The 14,605-nt window shown below is 34.8% G+C and overlaps 1 protein-coding gene across 8 annotated transcripts in view; it reads right to left on the reverse strand.

Moving 5' to 3' along the window:
* Window positions 1–14,540, reverse strand: part of LOC18426318 (NADH:ubiquinone oxidoreductase, 17.2kDa subunit) — a 34,181-nt gene extending 19,641 nt beyond the window's left edge. The window contains exons 1-7 of one of the 8 annotated variants that reach the window (XM_088859962.1): window positions 14,312–14,450; window positions 10,997–11,053; window positions 10,819–10,880; window positions 10,572–10,624; window positions 9,828–9,950; window positions 7,750–7,801; window positions 1,288–1,347 (exon numbers count right to left, since the gene is read on the reverse strand). In XM_088859962.1, coding sequence (XP_088716088.1) covers window positions 1,288–1,347; window positions 7,750–7,798 — 109 coding nt within the window. In that variant the 5' untranslated portion in view covers window positions 7,799–7,801; window positions 9,828–9,950; window positions 10,572–10,624; ... (1 more) ...; window positions 10,997–11,053; window positions 14,312–14,450. Of the gene's footprint in view, window positions 1–1,287; window positions 1,348–7,749; window positions 7,802–8,240; window positions 8,344–9,821; window positions 9,953–10,571; window positions 10,625–10,818; window positions 10,881–10,996; window positions 11,054–11,186; window positions 11,305–14,311 lie in introns of those variants that run through there. The other 7 variants (XM_011622159.3, XM_088859958.1, XM_011622158.3 and 4 more) reach the window with 7 other exon arrangements.
* Between the last annotated feature and the right edge of the window lie 65 nt (window positions 14,541–14,605).

The raw sequence follows: 14,605 nt of genomic DNA on the forward strand, positions 1-14,605 counted from the left end.
TGTGGGGGGGTGGGGGGGTGGATTTTACCACAAAAATGTCCTTACATATCTATGAATTACATTAGCAACAACTTGTTTGAAAAATTTGAAAACGGCATATTTGTAAATTAAAATTACTTTACAATCACACCTGATCCAAAAAGTCAAAGAAATCTTTGTAAATTTGAAACTGGGGGGAGTTTTGAAATGACAAAAGTACCCTTCGTAAACTACATGAACAGTTTAGTCAAAAGCCATTTTTGAACATATAACGTCATTTTATAGTAAAAAAATTTTCGACCAGGAAATTGAAGTTCAATATTAAAATGGCGTAGCCTAGAATAACCCCATCTATCTGAATGTGTGCATGCATGTGTGTGTGTGTGTATGTACGTGTGTGTTTCATTTGGTCCATCCTCACATGCATCCGTATGTGTGTGTGTATTGTTGCGTATGTGTTTCATTTTGCTTATAGGAGGAAAAATTCTTTCATGTGTCGAGGGACGCATTTCTACCTTTGTGCTCCCCGAGGTATAAAGCATCCATCTTAAATATCGATGCGAATAGGTGGTCCAACTAAAAACAGTTGAAACTAACAGTTCAATTTTTCTCTTTATAAAATTACTATTTTTATTTATTTTTTCATATTCATGATCTCCATCTTAGAGATTATATGTTATTAAAAATAGGGTCCAAAAATCCATCTCAAAAATAGATTTTTAAGAGGGGAATCATTTCTATATGGACTCATAGAAACCATGTCCATATGAAAAATGAGTATAGTCAACATGAAAACTTTAGATCTATTTATAAGAAAACCACATGTAGATTTTCAGTTTGCATAAAGAAGTGCTTAGAGGATAACAAAAAGGAATCATAGGGCACATCTAGTAGTGGAATCCTACAAAAATAAGAAAATTTTGTCCCAAAGGCCATGAGGCAAATAAAAACCAAATGAAACATACCGTTAAAAGTAAGAAGCACTTTACAAAATTAGTTTTTCAAGTCTCTCCACACATATAAGAACGAGATAAAAAAGATGCTTCCATATATATTAAATATACTTGCTAAAAAAAAAAAGGGAAGTTGACTCATTGTTTTAGGTTTTGCCTCCAAAACACAGTTCTCAAACCCCTATAACCCTTTCCAAGTACATTCACAGAGCGTATTTTGGGAAGAAGGTTAGAATACAAAGACCACAAATCCAATTTCATGTTTCAACAAAATGCGAAAGAAAAACTCCGTACATGAAATGATGAAAAACATTGTGGTATCAATTACTGACAGAGGATAAAAGCAATAACTGACCTGAGCTTTTCTGAAGTCCAGTACCACTCAATATTCTTTTCTCTTCTTCTTTCTTCAACACTTCAAAAGAAATGAAAAGGCATATCAGCTATGTCTTGAGAAACCTACACAAATTGCTTACATCAGGCTCATAAACAGAACACAACATTTTCTTGCGAAGCCATTCTGGTCTTCCCAGAAGGAGACAAATTATCATACGGAGCATTACCTAGCAAGTTTTCTAAAACAACAAAAGCTGAGAATGAAAAAGAAAACTATATTTTGTAAAATCGAATTTGTGCAACTTCGGAAACCCAACACCGGACTAGCATAAGATATGCACTTCGAATGGGCTCCTCAACTATATAGAGCAACACTGCAAAAGCATGCAGAGTTAATAATGTAAAGACAGAGAGCACACGTTTCAAGGTAGATCAGGTTAGGCGCAACAGATTCTTGCTTGCCAGAAGGTCCCTAATAGGAAGTATGATGGAAGCACTCATACACTGACCATTAAAAATATTCAATATCAAAAAAATATAAAGTTCAAATAACTATTGTAAGGATTTTGATGTTTGGCTTCTCTTCCAAAATTTGGTCCAGAATGAAAATGTTCCCCTTTCTTTTTAAACCCATTCCGATACATTTTGTGGACCACACAATGGAGCAAACTAGAGGAGAAAGAGATTTCTTTTTCTCTTTTCTTTTTTCTTTTTTTTTACTGAAGTGAGGAAGAGAGCCCTTCCTGAACAACATTATTCGAAACAGTTCCCACGAAGACTGGAAAAGCCCTCCCCATGGAACCATGTTTCAGAATCAAGACACCACCTTAGATGGAAGATCTCGGTAGGTAATTCAGATTCTGGAAAATGTGATTGAAGATACCATTATGCTATAATATGTGCATCAATATATACTTTTGCAAAATAAAGGATAAAACAAGCGATCGGTAAATTCTAAAATTTTCAGAGTTATAGGTGGCCACAAGTGCCTTTAAATGCTAATTTTGTATGCATTGAGTTTATTAATCAAGTACCACAGAGGGAGGCAACAGAAAGCTTCGTAGCAAGGAAATAAATAAAGAACGCTACAAGCTAGGCAGTGCCGCAACAGTGGAGAAGAAAGACAATGATGAGGAACAACATGCTAGATCCCAATTGGATTATACATACATACATACGTGTATATATATATATATATATATATAAATATATATATATATATATATAAATATATATATATATATATATATATATATATATATATTAGGAAAAAGAATTTGTCAGCCCGTAATAGTATACATCCAATGGCCCAGATTGAATATGGGCCGATTGGACAGCCACAATCGCGTTTCATATTTAAAAAAAAAAACAATCAACTTTGATTGGAGTATGATGGGAAGCATAGGACAGTGGGAGCAATCTTTAGGGATTGTGAGGGCTGCGCTATTATGTCATTCAAAGGGGTCTAACAGGTACAAATGGTTCAAATCAGTGGTTTAAAAATCGCCGAGTCGGCACTGAATCGGCCGATTCGACCATCTCGTATCAATACCTATGTAAAAAGGAGAATCACCCGGTTCTAGAGAAAAACCGGTGATTCTGTATAGTAAATCGCTGCATTACGCTTCATGAGGTCATGAATCGTCCAGTTTGAGCATTCTTGTAATTTTTTGGGTCAAAATGGGTCAAAGGTCATGGAATCTAGGGTCCACAACCTCCAAGCCACGTGTTCTTAGCCACAAAGCTTCACGCTTCCTCATGCGTTTCGCACGCGTTGTGGGTCGGTACCAAGGTAGTATTTATACCCATCAATCTTCTTCCATGTTTTCGATGTGGGATTATTGTGAACAAAAGGTAATAGCTTGAACTAGTAATATAATATAATTTTTTATTCGAGTGAATAATATCACAATTGGGGCTGTGGTGTAGTGGTTATCACGTCCTTCCCTCATATTGGACGTCGCAAGTTCGAATCTCGGCAAGTTATCACGTCCTTCCCTCACAAGAAATTTCTTTTTCTTCCCTCACAAGAAATTCCTTCCCTCACATGAAATTTCTTTTTTTTGTCAAAAAAATAAAAGTTTATTGTAAAAAAAAATATAAGGTTCTTGTCAAAAAAAAAAGGTAATACAACAATATTTATTTTTTTGATACGACAAGCATTTCTTGTCAAAAAAATAAACAAAAGGTTATTGTCAAAAAAAATAAAAGGTTCTTGTCACAAAAAAAATCATCAAAGGTAATACAACAAGTATTTCTTGTCAAAAAAAATAAAAGGTTCTCGTCAAAAAATAAAATAAAAGGTAATACAACAAGTATTTCTTGTAAAAAAATAAAAAACAAAAAGTTCTTGTTAAAAAAAATAGAAAGTAATACAAAAAAATAAGAGGTAATACAACAAGTATTTCTTGTCAAAAAAATAAAATAAAAGGTAATAATTTTGGTGGCCATTTTTCATCGATTTAAACCATTATTTATTGTAGTCCATGTATGATGATATACTCATCAATAATAATTCTATGATTTTTCTTTTGTGTGATGTAAATTTAATGGTTAAAATAAGTTCATACAGGGAAAGAACATCTCAATAATTGCATATTGATGAAAAAAATTAAAGTTAATAATGTAGTACCCCGATTTCTTATTGGATTCCTAAAAAACAACATTTATAATGAATTGTAATAATTTTTTTGGATTTTTTTTAAGGCTTAATCTGATCGATTCAGCCGATTCCCAATCCGGATCACCGATTCACCGATCCGGATGGGTTTTTGGGGTGCCCGATCCGCGGCACCGATCCATTTTTTAAACCACTGGTTCAAATAATGCAGAACTGTTGGCTTTGGCAGCAGGATTTAGACAGTATGCACAAGATTTCATGGGGCAACTTATAGCTACCGGTGATTCACCCAATATTATCTAGTGGAGGTCTCGGGAGTATCCCTGTCCTTGGGGGGAGTCAGACTTCATGGACAGAATATTACATTTTAATTATTTCATTGGTTGTTCATTACAACATGTACCTAATTAGCTAATGGAGTAGCTGACGGTCTCACCAAGAAAGGAGTGAACCTTCATGCTCTTATGGTCAAACTTTCTTATCATCCAATGTATAAAGAACACGAGCACTATGTAACCTTGGAGGCATAGTTTACTTTTACTCCCTCAGTCAAAAGACCTACTTGGAAGGATTTTTTCAATCTAAACTTTGGGAACCACTTAAGAGTTACTACATGATTATTCTAAAAAAAAATTGAAATTTGAGTTTTCAAACACTTAGATCTCACTATCTCTCACTATCTAAAAATTGGATGGTCTCCATTAAACATTGAGATATTATTTTTTTCGAGTGCATAGAGGGTATAATTAGGAATTTTTTTATTGAGGTCAATCTATGGGTTGAAGAGGCTAAATCCCCAAGATTTGGGATCTTAAAATCTAGATGTTTCACCTGAGGGAGTAAAATGACATTCTACTCCCCCAGAAGTAGAATATCTTTTGGCACGTATAATTCTTTGTTTATAAGTGTTCTCACAAAACTTGATGGATGCATTTCATATAAATGAAATCATCAAGATATATATATATATATATATATATATATAATCTCAATGGACATGATTTTTATAAATCTCTGTTTATAAGTGTTCTCACAAAACTTGATGGAGGCATTTCATATAAATGAAATCATCAAGATATATATATATATATATTGGACATGATATTTATAAATCTCTGTTTATAAGTGTTCTCACAAAACTTGATGGATGCATTTCATATAAATGAAATCATCAAGATATATATATATATATATATATATATATATTGGACATGATTTTTATAAATCTCTGTTTATAAGTGTTCTCACAAAACTTGATGGATGCATTTCATATAAATGAAATCATCAAGATATATATATATATATATAATCTAAATGGACATGATTTTACAAATTTTATGTTTCCATTGCATTTTTATAATTTTGTACAAATTGTTAGAAACTAGATATTGAAAATTATGAACTTTGGAATACGCCGATTCTTACTACGTTTGGTAAAGTATTACACATTATTAAATTTTTGAACAATTTTTTTGGTAAATAAATATTAGAACATCTATAAGGGTGTATTTGGAAATCTCTCTCTCACACACACACACACCATGTTCACCTAGTGTTCACTGATTCAATCCAACTTGTGATTATGATCAGGAAATTGTCTTTCATTTTCCCAAATGGAGTTATGAGCACCCATAACCTTCTCAGACTGTCCATCTTAATAGGTCTATCAATAGGAATGTGATGATGCCACAAAACACTCCCAAAATTAAATGCAATATTGACTATGGAGATAAGAAAGGTGAAGGAAAACTAATGATAAAATATAAATTTTATATGGAGGGAGATAAGACGAAGAACTAGATATAAACCATGAGCCCAGAACTTAATAAAATCATGCACCTCCTATAGGTTTTGTGAAATTTATTTATATATCCATTCTACTGTTTAGATTTTGAGGGATTGTGCGTGTTTTGAGTATAAGCCATTGTTTACTTCCCCCACCGAGAACATGTTGTGACAACATTAAATCACCATCCATGATTTGTTGGGCCACCACCCACCAATGTTCTGTTATGGATCTTTCAGTGATTTCATTTTCAAATTAAAGAACGTAATTTTTTTAGTTGTTTTAAAATTAGAAGAAATAGCTTTTTATAATCCTTTCAAGAATTAGAGATGGAAGCATTTCATGAGAGAAATTCAAATTGGGATTAACAGGAGAGAGGAGACAGATACAAGAGTTCTGCATGTAACCTAGAGGCTATACAGCAAGAGAGAAAAGATGAGGGAGAGAGAAATATGATAAGGAAAATAAGACCCATGTTAAGCCTAGAGAGAAACAAACAGAAACAGCCCTAAAATATGAAAATAGCTTGCATAGTTTTTGACAATTCAAACAATGCCCATGGGATGACATATAATTACAATGCCCATAAGGTCTTTCCGGGCATTCCAGGAAGTCTCTTCCTCACTCTATGGAAAAATGTCCATCACCAACCGTGATTGGTAACAAGAACTGGCAACCACCACCAGTAGGAATCATCAAGTTAAACTTTGATGGTTGTTCCCTAAGGAATCCTGGCTCGGCAGGAGCTAGGGGGATCTTTAGAGACCACCAAAGCAACATCCTCCTTACATTTTCTGAGCACCTTGGTCTCAAGGATTCCCATCACTCAAAAGCCTTGGCCCTCTTACTAGGCTTGAAAAATTTCAATCATTCTTGGGGGCCCACACCTCATAATGCAAGGAGACTCACAAAATGTCATCTCCTGGGAAAGTAGAACGACTTCGCCACCATGGCACCTAACCTCAATTTTTTACGAAATTGATCACATTTGCAAGGCTATGGACGTCTCCTGGAAGCATATATAGAGGACGTCCAACGACTTCGCAGATCTCTTGGCTAAAGAGGGAGCTAGAAGCTGAGGACAAGCTCAAGCCGGGTCCGACTCCTTTTATTCTCTAGACCATTTGCACATAACCTAAAACAACTTGAATATCGGCATATTTCTGCCCTGCGGGAATTTTTTGAAAGTTCCATGTAAATCAATGTAATTGGGCGGTTTCTATAAGCCCGTTTTGTATAAGATAGACTAAAGGCATTTTTTACCGAGTCACCCAGTGTGGTTGACTTCGGACTCTCAGATCCATGTAATCATTCTCCCCAACACTACAATGTTAACTTTATCTTTAAAAAAAAAAATTACAATATATTGATGTAAGCTCTAGAAACTCTCAAGTTCAAAGACTCAACTCTATAGACTCCAAATTTTTGAAAATTCAAATAAAGCTCGTGAGATGATATATAGTTGCAATCTATTGTTGTAAGCCTTAAAAAATATAAAGTCCAAAGAGACTCGTTTTATGGACTCTAAACCTTAATATTCAAACAGAGATCATGAGATGGTGTAGCAATACAGTCTAGAATACCAAGGGTCATGGAGAACAAACGGTTGCTTCTTAAGCGTGATGTGTCCTAAAAAAATGTTGGGAACATGCGAGATGACATGGGTTGTGAACCCATATAGGGTAGAGGTTGTGATCCCAATTGTGTCTACTTTTTTTATGTTTTTTTTCTTAATAGAAGGGATCCCTACCATGTAGGGGTACATCCCATATGATATGGATCACAAATCTTACATCAAAGGTATCCTGGTCCGTCGAGAGCTGGATACATGATCCCTCACAATGTGGAATCCTGATCACCCAGCAGACCTGCTCGGGGTCATGCGAATGAGCTCCTAGAGTGGGACAGTGCCCTTAGTAGGGGATCCCAGTGATCAACTCACTAATCAGGCCAAGAGAAGGTATTTCAACAACAACATGATATTACATAATTTACACTACTCACTGCAATAAATGCATAAAAAAACTCTCAAAATAAAAACAAGAAAATGAGCATTGGAGAAATGATACGCATACTCGCAACATTCATTTTCACACGTTCACGTTTTGCCTCTAGTTCAATCATTTCCTGCAAATAAAAGTATGTTGCATGAAAGGCCAGAAATACCACAAGAAATATAGCATTCAAAACAATTGCAAAATAGATAGCAACCCATGAATTGATATATTGATATTTGAATTGATATATTGATTTTTGAAAGATGTTCCATTAATAATCATTAAAGTTGCAAGCTATAGTGATATCAGATACAAACATCCAAATATAACATCGTATATAAATATATAGGCACTGTTCTAGGAATTACAAAGTAATTTATGCAAAGAATGGTGCCACCAAACATAGCCAGAGGAATAACAGCATAGAGGATATATAAAAGAAAAGATAACAGAAATATACACTAATAGTATTTGAGCTTCTCTCATGATTTTACCAAATGGAAAATAAGAATCATATTTCAGAAAGGAAAAACCACTCCTCATTTGGTAATAACCAAAATCATATGCACCTTCGAGGCATCTGAAATCAAAGAGATTACAATGAAGTACCCAGGTGAAAAATATTCTGCCTAGTCTCAGAACTTGTCTGTTTCTCAATACTCATATAGAAAAGATACCTGATGACAAATGAACAAAATAACTCACTTCCCTATAATCATCAAGACTGGGATTATTACCTCCCTAAAAACAAGGTAAACTAAGTACGTAAAAATCTGAGATGAGAAACAATAGGCACATCGAGGAGGAAATTAAACACCTTTTACACTGCAATTTTCTCAGATTCGCACCAAAAATGTATTGCAAACTATGAAAGACATGCAAACACTTTTTAAGGAGAAAAAAGCACAGTTAAACAAGCATTAGTACAATGGCCCCCATCATAACATAGGAGTTAAGTATGCACACACAACAACAACGCCGGGATGGTTACCTCCTAGGAAGCTCTGGCACTAGACTCATACTGATGAATCGAGAGAGAGAGAGAGAGAGAGAGAGTTCAAAGAAATACGAACTCAGGTGTAATTGGAGAAGAAACAACTATCGTACATAAGACAAACAGTTTTAGCTTTAGACCATAATGAGGATCCGAAGAAGGGCCAGAATGTGTTCTCATTCTCTCCCTTAGCAGTGAATAAAGGAAAATTTGTATGCTATCTCAAGATTTCAGAGTAAACATCAAATTTAACATTCATTATCAAATGAACACATGCTTCAATTGCTGATTAGAACACTTCTCTCCAATCTTGAAACATGGGAGAAATTAAACTGAGTTGATATTAAAAAGCATAACTCACAAACAGGAAGTAAACAAGCTCACAATTCAATGCAGATAGAATGCCTTTAATGAGCATTATATCTTCTTTTCCGAACCATATTCCCATAAAACAGAATTTATGCTCTTTAAATCAAGGATGTTAGAGCCGGATAATGTGAAATGCTTAGGTTCTTTACTAGTAGCTTTATAGAAAAGGTGCAGATAGTATATCATAAGGAATTGATGAGTTCCTGATGAGTTACAATAGTATTGCTGGAACTTCAGAATCATGGGTACTGACAAATTGCATCAAACACACTTGTTCCAAACTAAAGACCTAATAAACCAACTCTTAGAAAATTGCAAAAGATCTGGAACTTAATTGATATATGAGTTTCCTTTGAAGAATGAGGACTCAGATAATGTCAAGACCAAGCTAAATTCTGACAGTACCAACAGAACCCTGGGAAATTCCTATTGCAGAACATGCTGATTTGAATGAATTACTTAACCAATAAATACTAATTTGATGACAATTTATGCAAGCCTATGAAGAAATATTTGAACAAGCATATAATACTGATGCCATCAGAAACTACAACACTACCCCGCAATTTCTAAAAGAATACAGCATATCCCAAAGCAAGTGAAGTATTATTTCCCTTGGAATTATTTTATGCACATTTTAAAAAGGTTAGTAGAAGAAGTTACAAATTGATTCTTTGAACCTTTGTTGCTATTATTGCAATAAACTTGAACATGCTGCTCAAGAGTGCAGATTCTGATGTTGCAATGACCAAAAAATTAGCAACACAATGTACAGAGAAATAATCACCCTCACATGCACCACCAATATGGGGTATGCGTGTAAATCCACCTAGTCATTGATAACTATCGCTCAACAAGTTTTGCATTGGACTGGAAGCATCAAAATCCCTCTTTGTCAATGATCCGCCCCATTCATCTGGTTCAGTGGCAGTGAAGCCAAACAATGGATCCAATGGTTACTACAGTTATTCATGTACCTTTGTTGGACATGATTTCATGCCAAAGAGGACAAACCACAACTCATGATACATATCCATTACAATGATGGCACATGAGCAGTTGTTTGCAAGCATACCATGGAGAAAAACTTGAACATAGCAAACAACTTAACAAAAGAGATAATGCTATTCTACTGTTTAATTTCTTTATTTGCTGTTTCTCTTATAATTTTGTCCCACAAATTTAGTTGGTGATAAGTTTGAAAACACAAACAAGCATGGAAAAGCAATAGAAGCTAGAGAGAAGTCAAGGCTCAATGTCACTTCAGATTTCACATTCTCCACATCACATATTCTAACAACAGATTAAATATGTGAGTACTCATGAATAATATCTAGACCAGTAAATCATTTTTTCCATATAAATCTCGGGTTCATGGTTGCACTGTTTGAAGTGGCTTTTACACAACATACACAAATATCGAGTGCCATCAATCGATATTAAAAAAAAAAAAAGGGGAAAAGGAATTCGCTGTGCCATTAGTAAAACTTTAATTTAGTTATAACTTGCAATTTTAGTTACCAAATATCTGCTATACCTCAGGAGTTGGAGCCTTCTTCCTTTGCCCACTCAACCAACATATCCATTCAACTATTTTGTGCCACAAAATAACAACAGTATGAGTACTGGAATTCAAATAAAAGGAAAAAAAAAGATTGCCTACCCTCAATTGAATATTTTCAGAGACACTTTCAGTCCCATTGGAGGCATAAGTTCGAAACAGAAAAAAAAGAAGAGATGTTCTAATGTCTTCCTTATATTCCAGACAATATAGAAAATCATACCATCAAACACATGGCTTTTTAAAATGCACTCATGCACACTGTCTGGAACAGATGGACAAGTCCTAACCACAAATCAATCCCGACCATGATTTAGTTTATAAATATAAAAACAAAAAAATTGTTCAGGTACCTAATGGGAGACGCAGTGAAAGTATATAAATGAAGCAAGTAAAGTTACCAGGAAGGCTAGTAGGATCCTCTTCGCCTTTAAATATCACGATTCTCTTTTCTTTCACTGGTGAGATAACAAATTTGATGTAAAGCAAAATCTACTAGGTTAGTGGTAAATACAAAAATACCTCAGCCTGTTTCCATAATAGAAAAGATTTCTTATATACAATTTCAAATAAGAAAGCAAACTACTTCACCTTTGGCATGCAAATCTGCTATTTCTACCATGCAAATATATGGTCGACCCAAATCAAATACATCCATCCATCAGATAATAGTTCCTGAGAGCTCATATTTATGGAGAAACCCAGTACACTGCCATGTTGAACACTAGAGCTCAGTAGGATAAAGGGAAGAAAGATTTTAGCATTTCTTTTTCTTCCTTTTTTTCTTTTTTTCTTTGATATGGGCCTACACGGACCATGTATGTGTTACATACATCAAAAAAGGGGCAATTACCTTAGGCTTATGCATAGTTCCAAATGTGTCCAAAGAAACACATATTATAAGAGATGCACCTATTTAAAGAGAAGGACAGACGGGTCCTAACCAAGAATGCATGGATACTTTGAAATGGGTGCCGCAACCATGCTGGGTAGTTCAAAAAGGATACTTCAAAAAAGTATGTAAAATACAAAATTTGGTGTTTTAGCTGTGTACAAAGCCTCATCCATGCATTATAGATCCCCAACACAATGTCAGTACATAGAGAGATATAGACAAGGCCATGTGAGTTATAGAAGATAAAAGCATGGGTAGAAAATTGACTAAGAGCCCAATTTGCCTTCCTGTAGTTCCTAAAAGTGAAGTCATCTTCCAATGAGCTATCATCGAACTCCTATAAGGTTTCCCCTTATAAGGAAAGCTTGACAGATACCAGGACGCTGTAAGTACAGTGACAACTTTTCCAAACACTACCTGGCTCTCATGTGTGAGTGCATCGGCAAGGACTGACTTATCAATTGACTCTTTCATCGAGAAGGGTATTATTTGTCAATCCCTCGCTTTCGAGGTTTCCTCTCTAATGTATTCACTAATATACATAACATCTATTATTGAGATAACCATTAACAACAAAGGAAAAAGTCAGGCTCATCAATTTCTATAACCGTTTTCCTCACTCAGAATCACTGAAGTATATCGATCCCAAAGATATAGCAGTCATAGAGCATATTCTACTCTAGACTGTATGCATCCACATTTATGAGAGGATACATAAAATTAAAAAAAAAAAAACCACACAACCTTGTTATCTTGTTCTTTTAAGGAACTCACATGATAATTGCAAAAACTTTATCTATTTGTATAGTTTTCACTTTTCAAACTAAGGCCAGAAGGAGCCAAACTTGATTGGTTAATGATATAAGAAACTTCTTTTCTCATCAATTAAAAAGACAAATCACAAGAGATAATTTAAGACTTATTTAGGTAATATGCCCAATGTTTTCCTAAATTTGTGTCATTACTCATTATCTTCTTGAAGTGAAATGAGGACAAGGCTTGTAATATACAAAAAAGACTTTTAAGTATCTCTTATCAACTTTCATGGATTTTTGGTCAACTTTTCCTTTTTGTCGATCATGTTTAGAGGTTTTCTTTTCCTTTTACGGTTTTATTCTTCGAAGGTTCAGTCCCATCCTTATCTCTCCATTTAAATTTTACACCTCATTGATCCTTAGCCACCCAAGGTTCATCAGAGAAGATAATAGGCAGTTCAGCTCAAGGTATCTCCAAATATTCAGCTATCAACTTTGTTGACACTTTGCACTCTAGTTCAGTTTGTAAATATAGTCAGCCATCCATTCCTAATGGAAAACTAACCTACTCTTCCTTTGTAGCATGCTAGGATAATCTATCATTCAATCATCTAATAAATAGGATGCTAAATCTCAATGGATATGCAAGAAGAGGTGCAAGTTCTACATGACAAAAGTCCCTCTACCTCCTGGAAACAGCCAACGAGGTACAAGTGATCCTACACATTTCAGATGAAGTCTGATGGCAATTTGGTATACCCTTGCTTTATCAAATCTTCACAGCAAATCCAAATTTGTTCCACCTATAAATGGATTTCTCAATATTATTAAAAAGATTTCTCAATATTATTAAAAAGATTTCTCAATATTATCAAAAGATTTTCTTTTGCTAGGTTTTAATCTACAATCTTAGCCTTCTAGATGCAGACATCTTAATTATGATATTTAGATGTGTAAAAGGCAAGCAACACCATGAAACCTTTCTTTTTTCTCTGTATTTTGATTGGCAATGGTGACTTCCAGTGTACCAGGACACGGCCGAGCTCGCACAGACTATGACGACTTACTCGGCCCCATCCTATAGGGGAGGCAAGTTTCACCCGAGTGTGTTGTGCACTCATGCATGTATAGTTTACTATATGAATATGTCTTGAGTCAAAAGTGATCAAATGGCTTCTTGGGTAGCATGCCCGCTTACTTGCTTTTTGGTCTTTATGTTTATTTTTTTTAACTCAGGCTCGACTCAAGCAAGTTACTTGGAGTTGAGTAACTCACCTTGAACAAGGGCCGTGTACCTTGGCAGAGTCATTTTTCTAACCACTGGTAATTTCAATGATTTAGAAAATGGAGTATAATCCCCAGGGGAATCTACAAAATTTTATATACAAGATTTTATTTACAAAAATTTTATCTACAAAATTTTACATAAACTGTTCAATTAGAGGAAACTCAAAAAATTGCACCACCATGATACTTTGTAACAATTTCTCAAGATCCAAAATAGGTTACCAATGCAATTAAGAGAAATTGAAGCAGCCAAGCATAGTCCAAGATAGGGAGACAAATGGAAGCTTATATGGTTAGGACCGTCAGATGAAGTGAGTAATTGGTTTCAACGACACCTTCGAATAGGAATTTCACTATGGCGTATAGTTATATGGAAATCCTTAAACACATACAACGATTTGATCTTCATATAATAGCCAACCTTGAAAGTGTTTTGTCGTTATAACTTTGAGATTGTGATTTGAATCCAGTTTACTAAATAACTACTGACAAAATGAACAATTGAGCACTGAGAGACACATCAAATGCTTGCAAGCGTCCTAAAGTGAAATTCTTCAATTCGTCATTTCTGTAGATATGTTCCGCTTCTGTGAACAAACATTTTCGTCGTATTTTTCATTAAGAAATTTCTTTAAAACAATCCTCTAATTGTTTTGGACATACGCAGAAAATAAGTTTCTCAAAGTGAGAAGGGAAACAGAATAAGTAACCTTAAACAATAAATCACAGAGGCAAAAATCCAAAATATGCAAATATAATCAGAAGAGGAGAAGACTCACTCATGCCATCAATTTGTTCTGTTCTAGAGAAGTATCGATTACCAGCCTTATCAACCCCAGCCAGAGTTCGAGAGGAGAAGAGCCCCTTAATCTTCGAAACCCACTTGGACATTTTTGCCACTAAAACTACATCTGTCCTAACACCATACCCACATTCTGCATTGGAGAAAAATCCACACAACTTATCACAGCCATGATCTAGTGAATATGGTTGCCAATCATATTGCCCAAACTCAACTCAATAGGCTTCAACTTAATACAAATCAATATTCTTTCTCTCGATCGTGTGCATAT

Source organism: Amborella trichopoda, chromosome 2 (genome assembly GCF_054954075.1).
Source record: "Amborella trichopoda isolate Santa Cruz 75 chromosome 2, AtrichopodaSantaCruz75HAP2 v2.0, whole genome shotgun sequence".
Taxonomy (NCBI): domain Eukaryota; kingdom Viridiplantae; phylum Streptophyta; class Magnoliopsida; order Amborellales; family Amborellaceae; genus Amborella; species Amborella trichopoda.